Raw genomic sequence first — 23,621 nt, forward strand, 5'->3', positions numbered from 1 at the left:
TATTACAGTATTATATAATAATAATTTCTTTCATAATATTAATATATTATAAACCATAAATTAAGCTGATAATCACTAAAATGAAAAAAAAATAAATACTCCATGATGGCTTTGTGTGTGGAGTTTACATGTTGTGCATTCTTTCAGGTGCTCTTGTTACTCCCAAAGTCCATGTATTAAATTGCCAGTTAGACAATAAATTGCATAAAGGAGGGAGTGTGTGTGAGTCTGGGATGGCCTGTTCTGTTTTCCTGCATATGGCCTGAGATGCTGGGATAGACCCTATGGCAAGTGTTTTGGAGAATGGATGGATGGATTTATTTTTTTATCATAAACTGAGCTTCTATCTAAAATAAATATTAAATAATTGCAATGCTTTGTTCATAGTTGAAATTAGGTCTGATAATTTCTGATGGCATCAACAATATAGATAACTGCTTTTAAAGTTTTAAAAATGTCAGTCAGTAACTGGCGGGAACTACATAAATAAATGTAGCTCTGTAATTCAATTCTACAAAATTCTACTCTACAAAATATAACACACAGATTCTTTTTCATAATGCACTCCAGATAAATGTAGTAACTACTTACATAGCAAGGCCTACCTGTACATCCATTCAAACTTCAAAATCACTTTTAAAACTGCACAAGTATTAATAGTGCAGAGAGTTGACTTTATATCCTTCAGGCTTGAAACTCCTCTTCAAACCATATAAAGGAACATAAAGCTGACCTTCAGATTAGAAACATTCAGTCAAGACCTTGTCAAGCAAAAACCTTGATAAACTTTGTTTTTCTAGTTGACCATTGATGTCTTTATTTTTTGCTGATGCCATTTTAATAAAGCAATAAACCACAGAGACTGTGTTTTAACTCGATTTTACCATGGGCAAGGACGTTTAAGAATAATCCTTTACCCATTACTTTAACACTTTTAGAGCTTACAACTTCCATGAAGTTTACTTTCTGTTGCTCACTTGACCCTTTAACATCAGAAAAGACCTGAAAAATGCTGTCTTATGATCATTTTTAACACATCACTAAACCTGTTGGTCACACTTCATTTTAGGTGGCCTTAATTTTGGATACAATATAATTGTTATTAACACTGCAATTATATTTAAATTGCTTGCATTTAATTAACACCTAACTGTAACCCAAACCTTACCCCGTAACCCTTATAATCCTATCATTACCCTACCGTTACTAGTAAACCTAACCATACCTCAATCCATTAGCAACAAATTTTCCAGAACAACATATAAATCCAGTCTAATGTTAGTACATAGTAGTAAAGGCCACCTAATAAAAAAGTAAGACTGTACAGATTTCTTAAAATAAAACCATTTTTGCGTAGAATTACAATCCTATTTCCAAGCACAGAAAGTGACATTCCATGATAGCAATATAAAGAGGTTTATCAGTAGGTGCATCAGTGGATGTATTTAACAGTAGTTTTGGGACTGCGTATGGCATTGCCAGACTGCAGTCGAGAAGTTGCTGTTGTTTCATGTGCTCTGAAACAGCAGGCCCTGCAATTTTTCATTGTCGAACAGAAGGCCGTGGAAGCGCATCATTGTGATCGCAGAGCTGCTGAGCTGGAAAAAGCAGATCTCAAAAGATCATTCAACACGGCAAAGCCCTCGACAATGGTGGCCTTGTGCGGGACTCCACTGGAAGAATCCATCGAGGACACCATGTGAAACACCAGGATGAAAAGTTTTTTAGCAATTTTTCCCCGAGGCCTGAGCGGGCAGAGTTTAGTCTAGCATGAGACAGCAGAGGGTGAGCACCCCAGTTTTCACACACTAAAGGTGCTGAGGGGCACTAAAGCACTAAGCCAAAGATTGTAGAGGTGGAAACCATCGCGCACACAGTATGTTCAAGACCAGCTACCTGCGTGAGGTGCGCAAGCAGAAGTACGAGCGCTCCGATGTCTACGAGGAGCCCAGCAGCCCAGAAACAGAGTTGGCTCCGGCCGGCGGGCCCTCGACAGCGTCCGTCCAGGGCTGGGAGAGCCTCCAGGAGCTGAACAGCCGCCTCGCGCGTTACATCAACCGAGCGCGAGTGCTGGAGCAGCGCAACGCTGTGTTCCGCAAACAGCTGGAGACTCTTCAGCGCATGGAGGAGGCACCAGGGCTGGAGGAGGCATTCAGCGAGCAGATCAGCGCCAACAGACAGCGCATCCGGGAGCTGTTGTCGGACCGAGCCAAGCTGGAGAGGGAGCTCAAAGATGCAGAACGCATGCTGGATGAGTACAACAGCAGGTTAGACAATGCCACAGAAGTATGAGGTTGAGGTTAATTGCTAACGTCTTAACCAGAGAGCAGGGTGGCCTAAATAATGCAAACATATAGCCATCGTGTCATTAAATAGATTAAACACTAGAACATTTAATTACAGCAGACAATATTAAAGCATCTATTTAAACAGGAAGAAAGATGTAAAGAAGTACCATTTAGGGGCTGGTTTACCTGAAGTAGATTATAACATATTAACAGGCAACAGAAGAAAAAAAAAGAGAGAAAAAAAAAAGCTGATACAGCAAAAATGCAGCTGATTTCACAGACAACTGACATAGAATGTAAAACTTTTCTGCTTGTGGTAGTTTACATGCTGCTAATTTTCTTAAAACTCTGAATTTCTACGATTTGATACCACTAACCTGGCAAACTTTGGCAAATCCTGTAATTAGTTCTTCCTCAAAGGTGCTCGGTGATGCAGTGAGAAAACTTTAGTCTTACAGGCATTGAGAAAACTTTCCAATTAAAAAGCTGAAGTTATGTAAAGTCAGTCAGCCAGAGGACTTAAAGTTTATGTGTAATATGCATCAGCTCATCAAGAAATGGACGGTGGGCTTTAAGTAGCATGTTTTTATAATTGTATTTTTTTGTCTCACAATTCAGTCTTTTCTTGATACAATTAATAGTTTACATCTCTTGAGTTATAAACTCACAATTTAATCTCTCTATTGAATTGAACACAATATCAACTCAAAATTGAGTTATAATTTATAATTGAGTTTAGATGTTTTAAAACACCCAAGAAACCACTGAACTATGGTCAAAAGAAATTTACAGCAGACTCCACTGATCGAAGCGACATAGAGCAGATCAATAATGCTCCTTATACCTGATGTTTAGAAAGAGCCTTGAAATGAAAACCTTGAGCATACATGATGAGCTCTCTGAAACACTCTCTGTTGTCCACAGATACAGAAATGAATGTGAATATCAAGAGCAGCTGCGGCACACACTGGAACAGCTCAATAAGGTACAAATAAACTGTGCAGTTCTCTGACCTGCAATTTCTCAGACGATTATAAAGCAATAATCCACAAGAGATTATGCTTTTTAGTAACATAAAATCAACATAACACAGACTCAAGGACTTATCATTTTTTTATGAATGCAATACTGTAAGCTACTCTAGGCCTTTTGTACTTTAAGCTACTACTTTTGCCAGAAACATACTGTACTCTATGCAAGTCCTTTCAAATTCAAATGATTTTAGCTATTCCTAAACTTAAATCTGTGTGTTAGTACAGTTTGTTTTGTAACACTATGCATTCTCAGAAAAACAAAAGAGGCAGACATTTGTTTAAAAATGTCATCTTCAGTCTTTTGTTGTTTTCAAGCTGTAATGTTTTACAAACTCAGTACAAACTACTGTAACGTTTTGAGCAAGTAAGTGAAACTGGTAGCTACCCAGATAATAACACATTTTATTAGCACAGATATTTAAAGGTCACTCCCTTGAGTTTTGGGGATTGCTAGCGTGATCACAAATGCATGAACACGTATGTTGCTGGCAGGCATCTGTGTTTGAGTCACGAACTGTATGTTTCTGGTTTAAGATCAACCCTTACATATGGTGAAGTCTCTAATGCGTACCATGGAGTGCTTCATTGCTTTAAAAATCCACTACTGTTTATCTGCTTGAGTGCAATGTAACAGGGCTAACGGGAGTCTGAGAAAGGAAAATGCACCACCGCTGTTCATTTTTCCAGAGAAAGTCTCTCGCAGCAACACGATTGTTCATTTGGTCTTGTGTTTACAGGAAGCCGACACGGTTCTATTGAAAAACCTTGAGTATCAAATCCAGCTGCAGTTCCTGCAAGATGACGTCAATGCCATCAAAGAGAGGCACAAAAAGGTAGGAGGCGAACACAACTCCTATTTTCTATCTTTTTGAGTAGCTTCTTGAAAGCTCTTCTGTGAAATTGTCATCTGGTAGCAGAAGTGTACACTGAATGGCAAACCATGGTAAATCCACTTACTAAAAGCATTTGAAACAAATGATGTTTTAAAGCGTACACTTGTGGATGTTTCTCGTGTAGAACAGCAATTACACTTTCACAAAAAAAAATCACACCATCTCCCTTGAAAACTTAGAGTCAGCTTGAAGTAAAAGAATGGCCCTGTTTAACTTTTACTGCATGTTTAGTTCTCATTGCTAACAGTTAATCACAGCAGTTAATCCAAATATATTCATTCATTCATTTATTTATTTATTTTTTACCACCTGGTTCCATTTTTAGTAACACTTTAGTTTCAGGGACCAGTTCTCACTTTTAACTACAGTAGTTGCTTATTAGCATGCATATTACTAGCAGTGGTGTAATGTAACAAAGTAATAATTCTTCATTACAAGTATTTTTTGGGAGTAGCTGTACTTGAGTTTTTATATTTCTCTCAACTTTCACTTTTACTCCAGTAGCTACATTTCCTAATTAAAATGTATACTTTTACTCTGATACATTTCCCCAAAGCATATTAATTACTCACTACAAAATAAAGTCGGAAGAACACAAAGAACACTTAAAATTCAAGGCATTCTAAATTGTAGATGGTAAAAATGCCTCTGTATATTTTTTATTCTATTTATATAATTTAATATAGGTAATCTATATCACATGAAGAGCGACGTTTTTTCTCCACATATCAACATGATAACAAATGTAGTAATCATTTTATGCAACTTTAATAAAGTTGGCATTAAGCGACTTACATTTTAGACACAATATTGCCTGTTTTTGCTCAATTTTGCCAATGAAAATCGACAACGGACGGTCTTTACTTATTGAATGAATCAGCATTTTGAACGAACTGGTTGAATGAATGATTCAGTGACTCACTCATTAACAGTCACTTGCTGCCACCTAGCAGTTTAATTTCACATTTCGACAATTTTTTTTCATGTTTTAAATTATTTATTTAAAAAAAACATTTATGCATTTGTAACATTTTGTAACTTTATTTGCTCCTTTTCCATTTTGCATTTACTTGTACTTTTACTTTCAATACTTAAGTACGTTTAATATAAAAAAAATAAATAAAAAAAAATGCTTTTCATACTTAAGTACAATAAATATCACATACTTCAATACTTTTATTCAAGTAATATTCTAAAAGATGACATCAACTTCTACCAAGGTCATTTTCTGGTAAAATATCTGTAGGGTACTTTTACTCAAGTGTGGCTTTCAAGTACTTTATTCACCACTGATTACTACACTGTAAAAAAAAAAGTTGAGCCAACTTAAAATTTTAAGGCAACCAGCTTCAGCAGATTTTTGAGTTTTCTCAACTTGTCGTTTTAAGTTTATACAACAAACATTTGAGAATCTCCCGCAAAAATGAGTTGAGCAAACTCAAAAATCTGCTGAAGCTGGTAAAAAATTTTTGTTTAAGTTCGCTCAACTTTTTTTTTTTTACAGTGTAGCATATCGGCCGTGTATTAGTACTTACAAAGCGCATATTAATGCCTTATCCTGCATGACCATATTCTACATCCCTTAATCCTACCCTAAACCTAAACTTAACAACTAACTATGAATAAACAGCAAATTAGGAGTTTATTGAGGCAGAAGTCATAGTTATTAGTTAGTTTAAAAAAAGTGGGACCCTTTGTTTTCTCATTGAATATCCTCATATTCCTAATTTTCTCATATATTCTCAGAAAAACAGTGTATTATGGATGTGGTTGAGAGTTGTGTTTTTGTGCTGAGCTTACATTTGTTCACCCAGATGACAGAATTTGGCACTGGACCATCTTTTAAATGTGATGTCAGCAGTGTTTTTCTGTGCCGTACGGTGACAGGCCATTGTGTGCTCCTGCATTATGTTTAATCAGCACTGCTGTACATCACATTCAGCCAAATGTGAAATGCCAGAAGTTTCTCATCAACATGTGCATTATTTCAGAAGCTAGAACAGCAGCCAGAAGCACAAAAACACACTCTCCAACACAAACACAGATATATGACACAGCAGCCATAATATTGCTTTGGCATTTACATTTTTAGCAGGGATTGATATCGTACTGGTATTACTGTTTAATATAAAAGCATAATTCAGTAGGAACAATAACATATTTGCCACTAATGCTTTCCAATGGCCCGAAATAAAATATTTAGACACTTAAGACACACTTAAAGAGTACTGTAGTTCACATAAAAAAAAAATAAAAAAGCTTACCCCTCAGGCAATCCAAGATGTAGATTAGTTTGTTTCTTCATCGGATTGGGAGAAATGTAGCATTCCTTACGTTACAGGTTAACAATCGGATTGAAACCAGAAGTTTGGGAGGAACATAGCAGTGCTAATGCTAGTTGGAAGTACTGCAAAATACTGTAAAGTCTGTGTTTTATCTTTTCTACTTAAACTTTACTACACTATCTAAGCTTCAATGCTTAAAGAGACTAAAAGCCACAAAAAGCTACTAGATGATGACAACACTGATGGGGTCTTTAATTTGCTTTTTAAGCAGACTGTTCAGATCTGTAGTCATCGGTGTTGTTACAGTTTTTCTCTATTGCTAAAACACTAAAACCAGGCTTTTAAACTAAAATTTCAAAACTATAACGCCATTTTTTTTAAAAGCACACCCATTTCCCTAAACTATAAACACCATTCCTCTGCTTTGACACATGAGTCAGATTTGGTGAATTGTTACTGCAAAACTCTGCACACAAATATTGTAATTATAATATTTTAAATAAAGCATTCAATATTGTTCACTCAAGTCTGCAAAGTTTGGTTACACACCAATTTGGCCCAAAGTCGGCTTACAGTTTTCTCAGTGGCTTTGGTGTATTTCTCAGATCAGAAATGACATTCTCAAAACTACTTGTTCAACCTCCACATCATCTAGTCACATCATAAAAAGCTTCTCGTTCTTCTGAACAAGTTGTGATTGCTTTGGTACATTCATGCAATTGATTATGTACATTTGTCTGTGGTTTCCTACATCATCAGTTACTAATGTCATGTTGCTGGAAATGTATTACCGGTATATAGTTCTCTGTGCTATAGTCTTACCCCGCAAAACATCTAGTCATTAGTACATATAAGTCATTACGGTAGATGCAAAATGGTTGATAGTTGTCATAAACTTTCAAGCATATTTTCTACACATTTTTATTAGACTTTTTATAAATTTGCCATGAATTGTTCAAGTGAATCTTGACTTTCACTAATGAAGAGAATATACAGTAGATCACTCAATGACAAACCAGTTCTCTGAAATACATCTCATGAACCTTCAATTGAAAGCATATATAGACAGAGGACAACACAAGAGTTACAAATTCTGACAGTGGACTTTCTTATTTTTATTTTCGCCTTTGTGCCCATATTTCTTTTTCTTTTCTATTTCACGATGACATTGTAATTTGTAATTTTTTTTTTTTTTGTTGTCAGACCACTAGTAAAAGTGTAACTGTGAATCATATCCAGTCTTTTTCAATCAATATCTCACATACAGCAATGTGTAAATGTATACTTTTGAAATGGATATATGGCATACATAAGAAGTGCAGGCTTCTGCATTTCAGTACAGTAACTGTCATCCAAACTGTTGTCATAGTTTACATCAGGTAATACTAACAGAGTGCAGTGTTATATTGACAACATGACTAAGCATTTTGACTATCTTGTTTGTGAACAATGACACAAGGACTTTTCATTCTGATGGCACTGATATGTTTATTGGCAAGAGGATTTTACCCCCGGTGTCTGGCCAGGGTCAGTGTGTGATGTTGTGATGTTGACGAGGTTCTTTGATCTGTCCCAGACCAAAGACGGGATACTGGGGCACAATTATTAGTTTTGTTGTTATTTGCTATATTGTACTGTACTCTACAGTACATTAAATTAAGGAATAAAACACACGGGGAGTACCACAAGCAACACTTATTACCGTTTTTTGTAGCATTGATTTGAGTTTATCTCATCAGTGTGTAAGAGTGTGTTGTAGTGTGTGTGTGTTTTTGAGTGTTTGTGTATCATGTCTGAGAGCAAAGTTTGGTTTTTCAGCAAGATTGTGTTGTTTTGAGTGGAGAGCTTCATTCTGACCTGAATATATAGGATAATATAGGAAGTTTGGGGAATTATTTAGAAGTTATGGATTTGTGTTTAGAGTTTTGCAAAAAAGAAGCATCATTTCAAGAAATGTGTTTAAGCAATCGAGAAAAACTGTAATATCCAGTTTATCTATCTGTTGCAGTAGTATTGATGTGCTGTAAGCCTCTCGGAAAGAGACGACAGAAAACTGAAGCTGTTTCTCTGCTCACGTCTACCATGACATCTCATGAGGCGCTTGAGAGAACAGATGCTTTTTACGCAGTCATGCATATACTGTCTAAAGGCGCTGGCTCGGTTAATCAATCACTGTTTACAGCGCATGAATATTACGTATATGAGGCAAGAGTGAGTGAAATGTGCCACTGTGTTTGGATGCAGATCCTGACAATATTGCAAGCTTTGTGTGCCGTTATATGTGCGTTGCATTCCCGATGACAACTACTTCTGATCTGAACGTTCAAACTAATCCACTGCAAAATAGTCAACTTTAATCATACGCAAAAAAGATCAGTTAGTGACATAATCCATTACATTAAAGATTTTAGGTAATATAATCAGACTACTTTTTTGATTGCTTTTAGATTACTTTTGGCATAACTCATTTATCACGTTGGTTCAAATAAGACAATTGTGTACCACAAAGATAGTAATATAATAATGCAAAGAGTAAGAAAATATATTCCATTCATTGTTACCAACAACATGAATTGCATTAAAAAGTATATTACATCAAGGTTTTCAAAACTGGGATTCTTGAATTAAAAAAAAAAAAAAACTTTTACTAAAGAAGATTAAATATTTTATTTGTTTGCAATAATTAAATAATTTCAATATATATATATATATATATATATATATATATATATTTTTTTTTTTTTTTTTTTATGTGTTTGAAAGACAAAAGCCTTCCAAGGACATTGTAAATAACACACTGAATGGTTATAAAATTATAAATTAAAGTGTTCGTCAGTAGTTCATGCAGTGCTGAAATGTTAAGAAAACACACACACGCACACACACTCACACGCACACAAATTTTTTGTGTGAATTTTTGTAAATCTAGTGTTTGAATGCTGTGTAGACTCGCAATTTGCTGTGTAATTATAGCCAGCTGATTAGTGACAGGTCTTTGTGTGAATATCCACAAAACTGGAGGTCTTTCTGTATGTACTGTATGTAAGTGGTAGGCTATTTTAGAAAGTTTCATTTACATTTACATTTAGTCATTTAGCAGATGCTTTTATCCAAAGCGACTTACAAATGAGGACAATGGAAGCAATCAAAATCAACATAAGAGCAATTATATGCAAGTGCTATAACAAGTCTCAGTTCGCTTAACACACACGTAGCAAGGTTTTTTTTATATAATAAATAAAAAGAAAACAGATAGAATTGAAAAAGAATAGAGCAAGCTAGTGTTAGATGCCTTTTTTGCTTTTGTTAATTGTATAATAAATAAAAAGAAAACAAATAGATAGAATACAAAAAGATTAGAGAAGCTAGTGTTTTTGTTTGTTTGTTTGTTTGTTTGTTTGTTTGTTGTTATTAAGAATATAATTAGAATATTAAAAATAATAATTAATTTAATCAGTCTTAATCAAGCCAAATCTCAGTTGGACCAGGTTTTTAGGGGAGCACGGGGCACAAAGTAACGCAGTGTTAGTTGTAATACATGTGGTTTAAATATTTCCACACATGCTAGAATAGCAAAATTTACAGTATTTACTAGTTGCAATATCAATACTATATAGAGAAATAAAGTGCACCAAAATTCAAAAATCTTTTGAAGATATCACAGAACATTTATTTAACCATAGAAAAAGTAAATTTCTGACTGAAGTAAAAATCTCAATTATCTAAATTTTTAGTATTCATTTAAAATCAGTTTAGATCAGTTTTTTAATGCTTCACTAACTAGCAGAAGACACTAACCGGTTTTAAATTCCTTGTGCAGATGAGGAACGTTATAACACTGCGTTACAATGTGCCCCGCTGTTATTAAACTATGCTAATCTATGACATTTGCAATGTCATTTACACTAATTAATTTTATGAATCTTAGTGAGAAACCACGAGAAACAGGTGAATAAAGACTGACAGTCAGTGTTTAATGTTCAGAAATTATTATTTCAAGAAATGTAAAGCATTTTGGCTGGTGTATGTGTCTCGTGTTCTGTGAGAGCTGTGTGTGGAGGGAGGGGAGTGTGTGTTCATCTCTTTTTCTGAATGTGTTTCTTCATCTATTTGCCCACACTGTATAGCTGTGTGTTGTGATCAGGGCCGTTTTAAGCATGGTTGCAATGTGTTCATTGTCAAACTCCAAAATTAGATTGTTTTTAATTCTTAAAAAAAAAAAAAAAACATAATTTTATTTGAAAAAGTTAATCATTTTATTTTATAGACACAATATTTTGGTTTGTCTTGTATATATATTTTTTTTCATTAGACCAGATAACATTTGGAGCTGTCATGTGGTCATGTTACGTGCCCCTCAGATGTTACAATGTACCCCACCTATGGCATGTTTTCACATTTCACTTCCATTCTTTTGGGATAAATTAAGAAAAACATATAGGCCCACACTCTAATTATGAAACAAAGTGACATATTGGTAGTATTGTGGATAAAAAACTGTAATCTGAACTCCATGTGGATTTACAAAAACGTAGAAAGTCAAAAAGCATTAAGCTTTGCCTGCTCTCCCCTACACAGTGAATATCATATGTTTTTCCCACCACAATCTCATGGCTATTTCTGTAGCTGTTTCACGTTTTGGTTAAATTAGTGGCTAATTTGTTTGAATTGGTACAATCTTATTCATACGTTTTTGTACAATGCTTGTACCCCAGTGAATGATATGTTTAGGAGTTCCTGTGGTGTGGACACCTGTGTGAACTTGACTTCATATATTAATCACCTGCAGATGATTAAAGGGCTTAGAAAGGTGAAGTAATTTATTTTTAATAAAAGATCAACCACAGTCGTTCTCAACTGGTTTTGAGATCCTGTCAGGACAGAACCGCTGATCTAGTATCATTTCTTATCTATATATAACCATCTATTAGAACACAACATTTTACTTTTTATTGCTCACAATCGCAGTGAAGCAAGGAAAGCATCCTTGTAAACTCCTGGTGTGCAGGTCTCCTCTGTAATGAAATTGACCTTTCAACAGTCTCCGGCACTCATCATCTCCACCTACATTGATTCCTGTCTCTTGTGTTTGTTTTCTCCACAGAACCTCGCCGAAATCCAGACGTATCTAAACATCCTGCACCAGATCAACCAGACTATTCCCCTCATGGCGAGCACGTCCATCTCAGAGGTAGGGTGACCTTGTGGCTCACAGCGCCTCGGGCCCTTGCCGACTCTTCGGGTGTCACATGCAATAAGAATTGTGCGGCGGCGGTGCCAGTGAAATTAGCGCAGTGCTCTGAATGTGCCCCGAGTGATCAGTCTCCCTGAGTGATGACACCCTTTATCTTCCTGCTTCTCACACGCTTCCTCACAGGCTCACTGTATGAGTGCATGTCTCACGTCTGTACTGCAGGGACCTGGAGGAAAGATCACTGCGTTCATGTATGCTTTGCTTTTTGCGTTTGTTCATATTTTAAAGGGGTCATGAACTGCCTTTGTTTTTTATTTTGTACTGTTTTTTTTAGCACGTTTTTTTTTTTTTTTGCACTGACCACTTATAATGTTATCAAGATTTTTGCATAAAAAATATTATAATTTAGAAGTAATAGGCTATTTTCTGACCTATTTTTAACCCCCCTCATCAGAACGCTCTGTTTGGATAGGCGTGGAGGATTGTAGACATGGAAGTAAACGCCCACTGCTGTGATTGGCTAATAGTTGTGTATGTTTGACAGCCTACATACTTCACAGATGGACGCTGCTGTGATTTAGGTAAAAAATGCAAAATACTAAGTAAATATCAAACGATCTGATTAATAGACAAAGCAATAGCGAGCATGTAATGACAACAGTTACTCACACTTGTGTGTTGCGACATTACTGTCGGATCCAATATAGTCGCACAGCATCATTTCAGTCCCGTATCTAATTGTGCCTTGTTTGTAAACGAATCCGCGGTAAAGTGAAGTGAACAAAGGACCAAGTTCTTACTGATGCGGTGTGGATCTTCATTAAAAATAAAGTTCATCCACTCTTTCCTAATGTTGGGATCAGAAGGAAGGCAAAGACTGTTTTTCCACAGTTTGGCACTGAACAGCGTCTTGTTGTCGGAGCTTCGTTATCGTTTGGTTTCTGTGTAAACTTGCATTTGCCTCTCTCATAAACACTACATGTGCGAATCAGTGGGCGGGGCTAAACAGGCAGCAATGTAGAATCGGTGGGCGGGGTTGAACAGGCAGTGATCTGTGGGGAGGCGATGCTTATCCACACTATTACATCATAGAGTGGCACATTCCACAAGCTGTCGTTTTTGCACACTGGCTTCAATATAAGCTGTTTTTAGACTAACGAGAGAGATTTGAGATCTTTTTATAGCACAATGTCCTCTTATATGTCAAAAGATCAAGGGAATTTTGGTTTCTCAGTTCATGACACCTTTAAGTGAAGCAGAGCAAACTTTGCAGCAGTAACTATTAGAAGTCAGCAGATATGAGATGGGCATAAATACATGAAAATGTATTTAAAATAAAAATACAAAATACTGTGTGGAAAAATGTATTTAAATACAAATACAGTATTTTGTATTTTGAAAATACACAAAATACATGTGAAATTGGCCATCCAATGCAAGTATCCCTTTAGGCTGAATCTGGACCTATTCTGAATGCAAAAGAAAAAAACAAAAACTTGTCACAAATTGATTGTTTGACAAACTACTCTGCAAACTTTTTTCCTCTCACCACTGCTTTCTGATGGTTTGGAGAACAATTTATCCCCCTGTCGTTTCACAGAATTATACAACGGCGAGCACATCAAGTATAAAAGCCTTGTCCGTTTAGGGAGGAGCGTGTGCAGTCAGCAGGTTCGGGGCGAGCCAGGCGAAAGTACAAACATGGCTTCAACTGCACAAAACGCTTAAACTATGAGAGAAAGCAGAAGCTGTGAGTTGATTCCACCATAGAAGGCAAGCGGTGGAAAGGGCCTGATAGTTCACCCCAAAATTAAAATTATCCCATGATTTACTCACCCTCAAGCCATCCTAGGTGTGTATGATTTTCTTCTTTCAGATGAATACAATCATAGTTATATTACATTTCCAAGAGAAGTAACAAATTGGATGATCGAACCCAGCATCATCGTCTTGAATAAGAACAGCACCAGTGCCTAAGACACTAGCATCCACCTCTATTTTAAATGCCCATGAAAAGTGGAGGGGAGCAAGAACAGGCTTACTAGTCAATAACAGCTTTACACTTTCAAATACACATTGACACGCATCAGTACAGATAAAAGCCTTTGCTGGACTTAGCAGACTGGTCAGGGGATGTACTACAGTTGAAAAATTTCAACAGAAGCTTCTGTAGTACCCAGCCATTCCCAAAAACCGACGCAACTCTCATCTTGTCGTGGGGACAAGAAAGTCAACAATAGCAGACACATTGGCACTAACAGGACAAACTTGACCTTGACCTACCTGTTTGCCCAAATAAGTGATCGTTGCTTTACCAAATTCACTTAGTCAGATTGATTGTTAGGGAAGCATTAGCTAACCTTTCAAAAACTGTCGGAAGAACAGCCAAATGCTCAGACCAATTAGAAGAATAGATAACGAGATCATCAAGGTAAGCATTACAATTTGGAATTCCTGACAAGACAATATTTACAAGACGTTATAAAGTTGCGGGAGCATTTCGAAGCTCGAAAGCCATAACCCGGTATTGTAAGAAGTTATATGGAGTGACAAAAGCTGAGATTTCCGCAGCTCGAGGTGTCAACAGTACATGCCAGTATCCTCTGAAAAAGTCAAGCAGAAGCCAAATTATCTATACAGTCTTCCATCCTAGGAAGCGGAGAGCTATCTGGTACAGTCACAAAATGTACTTTCCGGTAATCTGTGCAGAAGTGAAACATACCATCGAACTTTGGGACAAGTAAACAAGGAGAACTCCTCGAGCTATAGTTATTCCTGATGCCGTCCCGTCTTTCAATACTTTCAACAGACCTCGTACTTTGTGACCAAAAACTAAATCTGCAGGACTAAAACCTAGAGATTCTTGAGTCGCTTCACGAGCAGCGAGCAGTACTAGGAGTACTCCATCGTCCCATTCTTTACCAGAGCTTAGACAGTACTTTCTTAACATCGGCTTCAACTTTTGATGAAAACATTCTATGGCACCCTGACTTTCAGGATGGTACGCGCTCGAAATTCAATGTGTGATACCCAAGGTTTTCAACATTTGTTTGAACAAAATTCATTTCCTGATCGGTCTGCGCAACTTTTGGCAGTCCGAACGTAGAAAAGAATTTGATCAATGCTTTAAAAAATGCTCTGGCTCCTCCAAATTTTATAATGGCATTGAATGGGGGTCGAGATTTTGAAGCCCAAAAATGTGAACAAATCCATCATAAAAAGTGTCCCACACGGCTCCAGTGGGTTAATAAAGGCCTTCTGAGGTGAACTGATGTGTTTAAGAAAAATATACATATTTAAAACCTTTTAACCCATAATCTCTAGCTTCCGCTAATTGTCATATGCCCGTTCACGAGAGAGTGGCGTTTCAGCGGATGACGTTGGCGTAGCACAAGCTCCAGTGAGAAGCGATGAACACAGAAGCGCAGAGGAGAGAGCAAAACCAAACACCGGCCACAAATTAGAAGTACAAAATGAGGATTTGGATTTCTATATAAACCAAGAGGAGACGAGACTCCGAGTCTCTCACGAGACTAGCATATTCACACAGGAGCTCAAGCTACTTTCCAAATCATCCACTGGAATACCACTCTCTTGTGAACACAGTACAACAGTTAGCGGAAGCTAGAGATTAGGGTTTATAAAGTTGTAAATATGGATATTTTTCTTACACAAATGCATTGATTTGCTTCAGAAGGCCTTTATTAATACACTAGAGCTGTGCGCTAATGTGCGAGTGTAAATCTGAATTTCCTTTCGTGGCACACTGCACTTATAACAAGTGCAACTGCATCAAGTAAATCACACTCATTTGCCTGTGCTTCTTTTTCCACTCCAACGTTCCAATAATTCCTGCCCACTATAAACTGCATGGATATTTTTGCCTACCCCGATAGGCTTATCTACGTAAACGATTTAGAAAAAGTTTAATCGATTCACACTTTATATCATCGCCACGATATGTATTGTCATATCACCCAGCCCTAACATGCAGTAATGCTTTAAAGGGGTCATCGGATGCAAAATTCACTTTTACATGTTGTTTGAAATTAACTGTATCTTGGCAGTGTGTGTACACAACCAACCTATAATGATAAAAATCCACCCAGTGTTTTTTTTTTTAAATATTGATAAATCATGACCCCTTTCTAAAATCAAGCCGTTCTCAGATTCTTGTCTGTGTGACGTCACACAGATACAGGCCCCTCCTACGATTGTTGATTGACACTGGCATTTTACCTTAGACACGCCCTGATGAGCTGTAAACCGTCCGCCATTGTTTTGACGCCGGAGCAGGGGTTGACAAGAATGTCTTCTAAGCGATTGAGGTGTTTCGTTGTTGGATGTAATAATGAACATAGCAGTCATCATTTACTGTCGACATCTGAGCCGCTGAAGACGCAGTGGATTATGTATGTTTTTGAAGGGAAAACATGAGAATGGCTCGTCACCCCACGGAAGAGAGGGGTGTTATAGACTTTTCATTAAGACCCTAAAGAATCATATGAGCTTGTGGAAAATGGGCATCCGATGACCCCTTTAAAACATTTGACAAGTTAAAAAACATCAACCGATTAACTAACAAAACTGATTGGCTAACGCTATTTTTACCCTTTCCTGTGCTATTTTATTCCTTCATGATAACTGAAGGCAAATCTGAATGATGCACTTTTTTTTTTTTTTACTTCAATCAACAAGTAGCTACAGTTGACCATGACATCCTCTCCTTATCTTATTCCAAAAAAGTTGCTTATGCAATGCTGAATCACTGTCTTGTGAGGGGAGGGGGCTTGTCTGAACTAATTGATGCACAAAATCAGCACCCTGATAAAGAGGTTGACTGGCACTAAATATTTTATGTATTTTGAAAATACAAAATTATATTTAATTTTTTCCCAAAGACTTTAAAATACAAAATACTATTTTGTAAATCATATACGTATTTTAAATACATGCATCTGAAATACTGCCTATCCCTGGAAATATTCAAGGGCCGATACAATATAATTAATGAGCAAGATGTACAGCCAATACATGACATGTAATACAATTTAATTGCAGCAGCTGAGATGTAAACATATACACTGGAATTAAATGAACAATTGTTTGCTATGCAATATTTACTTAAAATATGCTAAAAATAGCTAAAAAAAAAAAAAAAAAAAGCACAAACGTGTAGATTTTGGAACACCTCAAGGGAAAACACTGATATTTAGTAGAGACCTTTGCTAGCAACCATGTACAGTATTAGCAACCATCAAAGACATGCTAGCAAACCAAACAATTATACTGTCTTGTATTATATACTACAGTATATAAAGAATACACAGTGCACATGGTGAAATTTTCTGAGGAAAGTGTGAGTGGCGCATGCATTTGCGAAGCTCAAAAGCACATTGCTAAAATGGGTTGCCAAGGCCCTGCTATGTGGTTGCTAAGGTGTTTGAGTGTTTTTTAGTGCGTTGATGTGTGGCTGCTATGGTTTATGAATGGTTGCTCACTGGCCCAAGTCAAACGATCCCTCTTTCTTCGTAAGTCTGTGGAATTGTTTTGCTCGTTTCATAGTCTGACAGGTGAAAGTCCGAGTCTGCTTAGAAAAAAAAATAAATTTTCACTCATATCATTCATTCACATCTGTTGCACAAATGGTCTTGAGTGATTTATGAAATATAATAACTATATTAGCATCTACACCAACATCATAACATGCTGTTGATTATAAGCACGCTGCAGTTTTGTCACTGCCGCTTTAAAATGCTTAATCTCGTTAAAACAGGAAAGATTCTGATTGGTTATCAATGCTTTTTTGTTATTATTATTTTATTATTAATCAGCTGGGGGTGATTTCAAGTGATTCCAACAATATCGTTCATCTGTGTCGTTATCATTATAATCCATGGTGTGGACTGCGCTATCCTCTTACAGTTAGAACGATTTTTAAAACTATATTTTATGTAGTTTATTATACTTTGGGCATTAATACTTATCTTTGGGTGTTTGTTCAAAATTACTAGCACTTAGCCAATAAAACTGTGATAGCTTTAGAAGAAAAATTAAATCTGGATTCTGCAGGTTTATCAGGCTACTCGTGATTTAGCCTATCTCTGTATTTTAGTAGCCTAAAAGATGGAGCCAGAAAAAATGGAGTCTAATTTATCTTGGACTGTTTTTAGCGTAGTAACACTTGAACTTTAGTTAGTTGATGGCACAACAATCACATTGAATAACAGATATTTTTATAAACAGTAAAGTAAAATGCAAAAATTAAATATGTAGTTTTATTTCTCAGTTTTAAAACATTGTCCTTTTAGCTTTTTATTTTTAATCAATACATTGATAATTGAGTCCTAGTCTTGCATATGGATGTCTTCTCTTATAACTCCAGGCATGTTTGACCTTCAGCGTCGCAGCCCTTTTAGAAAAGTCATTGCCCTGATTTGAAAGGTGTACAGTGACGTGAGTCAAAGTGAAACATGTTCGACCTGAGTGTGATCAGATCTTTGATCATAACTGCTCTTTTCTCGCAGGATCAGGAGAGGCTGATCGCTCAGAGTCGCATGCCAGCGCTGCGCAGACAGGTGGAGGAGTACAAGAGCGCCATCTGCCAGCTCCAGGCGCAGAAACTGCGGCTGCAGACCGAGGTAAGCCAACAAGAGCTGGATCATCTCTCACACTCAGACACAGATCAATAATACCAGCAGTTCAGAATCTTCTGAGCATGACGTGCACCTGACAGAGACACAATGCTGTGGACTGTTATACAAAACCCAAATGACCAAATTAATGATGGACAGAATTTTAAACCCTGGATTTCATTTTCAGACATAGCTGAGAGCAAATAAGCTGGTTTTGCTTCATTACCCAGGTTGTAACTAATAAATGGAGACCCAACACATAAAAGTAACCAAAAATGTTCTTACAATGTTACATTAAGATTTGTTCATATTACTACTAATGGCTTATAGGCCAGACAATATGAAATTATTAACATATACTGAATATAAAATAAATACAATTGTCTCTGTAACAGGTGACAAAAATGCAATGCTATTGTCCACTGTTAGAAACATTGTTAAACATATAGACTATGTACATTTATAAGTCAGTAAGTATTATTTCAAGAGATTAATATTTTTATTCTTCAAGGATGCGTTATATTGCACAACCTGATATTGCCGAGTGCGACGTGTTCCTGGGTCAACATCTTTGTTGACCCTGGAACATCACTGTGATTAACCAATCAGATTTCAAGAACCAATTTATCAGGAGTTTAGGATTACAATCAGTGTTTGGTGCCTGTACATCAGTGTAATTCATCTATCAGTTCCTCTGATTTTAGGGATTACTCATGGGTAAGGTTAGGTTTAGGTGTAAGAATATGGTTAAGATTATATTTTTGGATTAAAATGTTGTTCCAGGGTCAACAAAATATGTTGACCCAGGAACACGTCTAACTCGGCAATATGAGGACGTGCCGTTATATTGATCAAAACTGACAGTAAAAGCATTTATAATATGTTACAAAATATTTCTATTACAGATAAACACTGTTCTTTTGAACTTTCTATTCATCAAAGAATCCTGAAAAAAAAAACGTATCAGTTTCCACAGTTTGAAACAGGAAATCAGCATATTAGAATGATTTCTGAAGCTCATGTGACACTGAAGACTGGAGTAATGATGCTGAAAATACACCTTCGATCAATACATCCATTATATTTTAACATTTCAACAGCTAATTGAAACTGTAATGGTATTTATAATGTATGTATAATGTATCTGTTTTTCTAGACCTCTGTGTTGGAACAAACCATCAGGACCACACAAGAGAGCTACGACGACGAGACCCAGCTGTACAACGAACAAATCGAGACCCTCAGGAAGAAGATCGAAGAGGCTGAGAGGTCACTGGAGAAATACACCAACGACTGTCGACAGCTGGCCATGTACCAGACCTCTCTGGAGAACGAGCTGGAGCGGTACAAGAGAATCATCGAGAACGAAGACAACAGGTGAGACAATGGGACGAGTGGTATGTCATGCTCCACAATTTATATGTGGCCTCTATATATATATTATATCTGTGATTTATGTGTAATACTGTGACATTATTTTATAATGACAATGAAGTTTCCCTGTTTATCTTCACTGTTCTGGACAATGTATGTGTATATATATATATATATATATATATATATGTGTGTGTGTGTGTGTGTGTGTGTGTGTGTATTAAAATTATGTCATTTTGATTTGGTTTAGGACTCTTGCTGCCACACAGTGGCAGTATAACCACATTGTCGTCTTACCCAATAAACCCAGCTTGTTTTTTTTTTTTTGTTTTGTTTTTTCTGGACACTTTCTTCTTTATCTACTGTAATTAAATCCTTTACCGATATTTAAGCATAAATGTATTCCAACATCATTCATTAACACAAAAGCTTTTTACATTAATAATATTTGACATTGTTTTCTCTGAAATCTTTCTTTAATATGGCTGCTTCGGGGTTTTTTTTTTCTCCCTCTTACTGTCACAGATTGAACTCAGCGATAATTGGGACACCCATTACTTTGCTCACAGCCGATTACAAATACAGCCATAGTCCTAGAATGACCAGGAAAGGAAAAGGTGAGCGTCTGGGCTGGGGGTGGGGTGTTATGTAACATGACTGCATCATTGTGATAGTCTTAAAAAGCAACAAATCAGCAGCCAGCAGCTGCCGGCCAGAATGAAGATTTACGCCCACTCAGCTGTCAATCATGCCCACTCTGTCTCGCTCAGTCCCTCTCCAGCTACTTGAATGTAGAAACATAATACAATTGCCTTTAAGATCCTTGTATTGGCCCTGATAACAATGATAAATGACTATGACCTTTATGTCTGCACTCATGGAACTATAGCGAGTAACTGCTGTTTGTTGAGAGCCACAAAACGTTTCCTAAGAAGAAAGAAAATGGTTTAGGTTTGTTTAGTACATCTGTCTTTTTATATTGGCTTAAATTATAGTCTTTATAGATTATAACATCACATCCTCCCTAAATAATAACTAAGTGAACATAATAATGTAAATAAGGCTGAAATAATTTGGCTTTATCAGATGTTGCAATGTCCCAGAGCTATTTTTAATGTTCTGAAATATATATATATATATATATATATATATATATATATATACTGTATATATATATAACGAAGCCAGTTCATTTAGAAATATTCCATATGTTTCTAATATGTTTTCTTCCTCTAATTACATTTTTGGTAATGTACATTTGGTAATGTACATTATGTACATTTTGGTAATGAAGTATAGATTTGCCCTATGTCATTAATATCAATTTCCATCCTGTTAGTTCACTGTAAAGGTCTAATGTAGCCAGACGGTTGCCTGCTGCCATAAGGCAGGGTAAAAAAAATATAGACTGGCATGCTATATAGACTGTCAGTACTTTCTTGTTTATTGCATATGCCGAAGATATTCAGTTCACAGTGAGGTACTTCACCTGATCTTCCATTATAGATGTGAGAGGACTCGTAAAATTAAATTACTTGGGAATCCAGTATTTTAATCCTATCCTTTTCCAGTATAACTTGGGTAAATGTAAACACGTCTTTTAAATTTAAATGTAGTACCTCAAACAAAACATTTTTAATGTCTTTTAAAGAGTTTGAGCTGTGAACTTCACAAATGTTTTTAAATGCAGCATTTAGTTGCTCCTTTGAAGCTCTCATTGCTGCAGTCCTGGAACTTGTAAACGCAGCTTTTGTTTCCTGCTGGACCGTAAAGATTGCCGTACAGTAGGTTCCTGGAGCACCTGCAAGTCAGCCAGTTTAATTCAGAGTTCTGCCTTATGTTTAGTGTGCCGTATGCATCTGAGGCCTTGTCCCAAATGGTACCCCAAACCCTTGCAGTTTTCCTCTGAGTCCACACTGTTGTGATGTAGTGCTGCTTTGACTGTTGGGTAGAAGTCTGCTGCAAGCTTGCCTCACTGCAGTTTCGGCAGAAGTGCACCTCAAGGGCGCACAGCAGCCAGCCACAAAGGGGGCACTCCCGAGCACACTTCTGAACACTTAAATGATGAAGTTGCATGGTTCTTTTGGCGTATTGATTACCATTTGTATAACCACAGGTTTACTACAAATACCATGGTTAAACTATGGTTAGTGTAGCAAAACCATGGTTAATTTGTGGTTAGCATGGTCTAACTATAGTAACCATGTTTTTTTTTGGTTTAATTTGTAGTAAAACCATGGTTAATTTTAATAAGGGATGGTCTTGTGAACTTCATAGATATACGTACATGGTGGCCATTGTAAGTTCAAAAGACTGCAAGTTTACATGAAGTGTGCCATTTGGGACAGGGCCTGACATTCAGTGATAGGGGAGTGGGCGGTTCATGGGCGTGAAAGCTGAGGCTGAGACCTTGACTTACAAAAGCCAGTTTCAGAAAATGACATTTCATCAGTGCATTGCAAGCACAATTTCCACACATTGAGCATACTTATGAGCACTCTGTGCCACAGTGGTAACAAACCTACAGAACTAATTCAATTAACTACAAATATCTGTCGAAAATTAGCTGTAGAAGTTTACATGAATGCCTGCTAGAGTTGCCCATTTAGGCAGCTGAGAATACAATGCATGCTTTGACGCTGCAAAAATATGAAGTGTAGCTACAATTCTTTTAGAGTATGTTTCATGCCCTGGCCAGAGCATATTTTGGAAAGTCTTACATATGCATTTACTGAAATACTTTCTTTATTTACAACACAACCATAGTAATTTTTGCCTGACCCTAAGATTATGCCCAAATTTCTTTAAAAGCATGTCTGTTATCTGCTTTTTAGATATCACCCAAGTCATGCAAGACATCACCAGTGTAAAACCTCGTCAGAAGTACTTGGCTAAGAAAGTATTTAAAAAGAAAGAAATCACATCCAAAGGAGTTAGTGGACTTGAGAAGAAGCCAGCAGAAGAATTTGAAGAGGACGAGAAAAGACTGATGGAGGTGCAAGGGGTGGGAAATGAGGAGCATGTTCCTCGTGAGGATGTGCCTGATGGCGCCCAGATCAGCAAAGCCTTCGACACACTCTGTAAAATCATACACGACCGCATGAGGCGGGTACGGAGACCAGAGCCGATTGCTGACTTCTTCACCAAGGGACGCTACGTACTAGTGACGGGCGACTCTAGCTACCTGGACCCCTGCTTCTTTTCAACCACCCCTTCTGCCAGTCACGTCTACGTCACAATCCAAGATGGCATGATGCCTTATGATCCGCACTGGGGAGGTACACCCTCACCTGTCCCGAGCCCCCCATCTGGACCAACACCCACACCTTCAGGACCAGAAAAGGGAAAAGACAAGGAGGGTGGAAATGGGGAGAGGGGAAAGTCCAAAAGTGGAGAGCCTCATCCAAAGATGAAAGAACCGGAACCGAGCCCCAGTCCACCGCCAGGCCCTCATGACGACAAAGGCCCCAGCCCTCCTCCAGGCCCCAGGCAGCCCTCACCCCAACGTGGCGGCAAGGGCAAGACCCCGGACGATCTTGGCCCTCCACCCATGCCATCGCCCAGTTCCATCCCCCCTGACTCCATGACTTACGAGAAGGTAGAAGTAGTGGAGTCAGTGGAGAAGCTCTCACCTGACAAAAAAGTGAAGGGCTATGAAGAGACAACCACAGTGGTGGAGACCATGATCGAGAAAACCAGCAGAAAGAAACACGCCGATAGATCTTCTTGAAACCACTCAAACATTCTGCACGTTCAATCCATTCCTGCCTCGGACCTGCTCCAGTTTTGCCTCCTGCCTGCTGTTGACGAGATTCCTAGTGCTGCGCTGTTAACTTCTTGCACCACTGCACCATTGCCTTTGGCCTTTACTGTCTGAAAACTTGGGAAGCCAAAAATGAAACACCCCATATTCCCCCC

At 37.4% G+C, this 23,621-nt stretch overlaps 1 protein-coding gene across 1 annotated transcript; it reads left to right on the forward strand.

Moving 5' to 3' along the window:
• The first annotated feature begins 1,878 nt into the window (after positions 1–1,878).
• On the forward strand, positions 1,879–23,433 carry LOC131552581 (filensin). Its single transcript, XM_058796440.1, has 8 exons — positions 1,879–2,267; positions 3,213–3,273; positions 4,060–4,155; positions 11,605–11,691; positions 18,222–18,335; positions 19,486–19,706; positions 20,229–20,320; positions 22,538–23,433. Exons 1-8 carry the CDS (start codon positions 1,879–1,881, stop codon positions 23,431–23,433), a joined length of 1,956 nt encoding a protein of 651 aa, XP_058652423.1.
• Positions 23,434–23,621: the final 188 nt, after the last annotated feature.

This window comes from Onychostoma macrolepis, chromosome 13 (genome assembly GCF_012432095.1).
Source record: "Onychostoma macrolepis isolate SWU-2019 chromosome 13, ASM1243209v1, whole genome shotgun sequence".
NCBI lineage: Eukaryota > Metazoa > Chordata > Actinopteri > Cypriniformes > Cyprinidae > Onychostoma > Onychostoma macrolepis.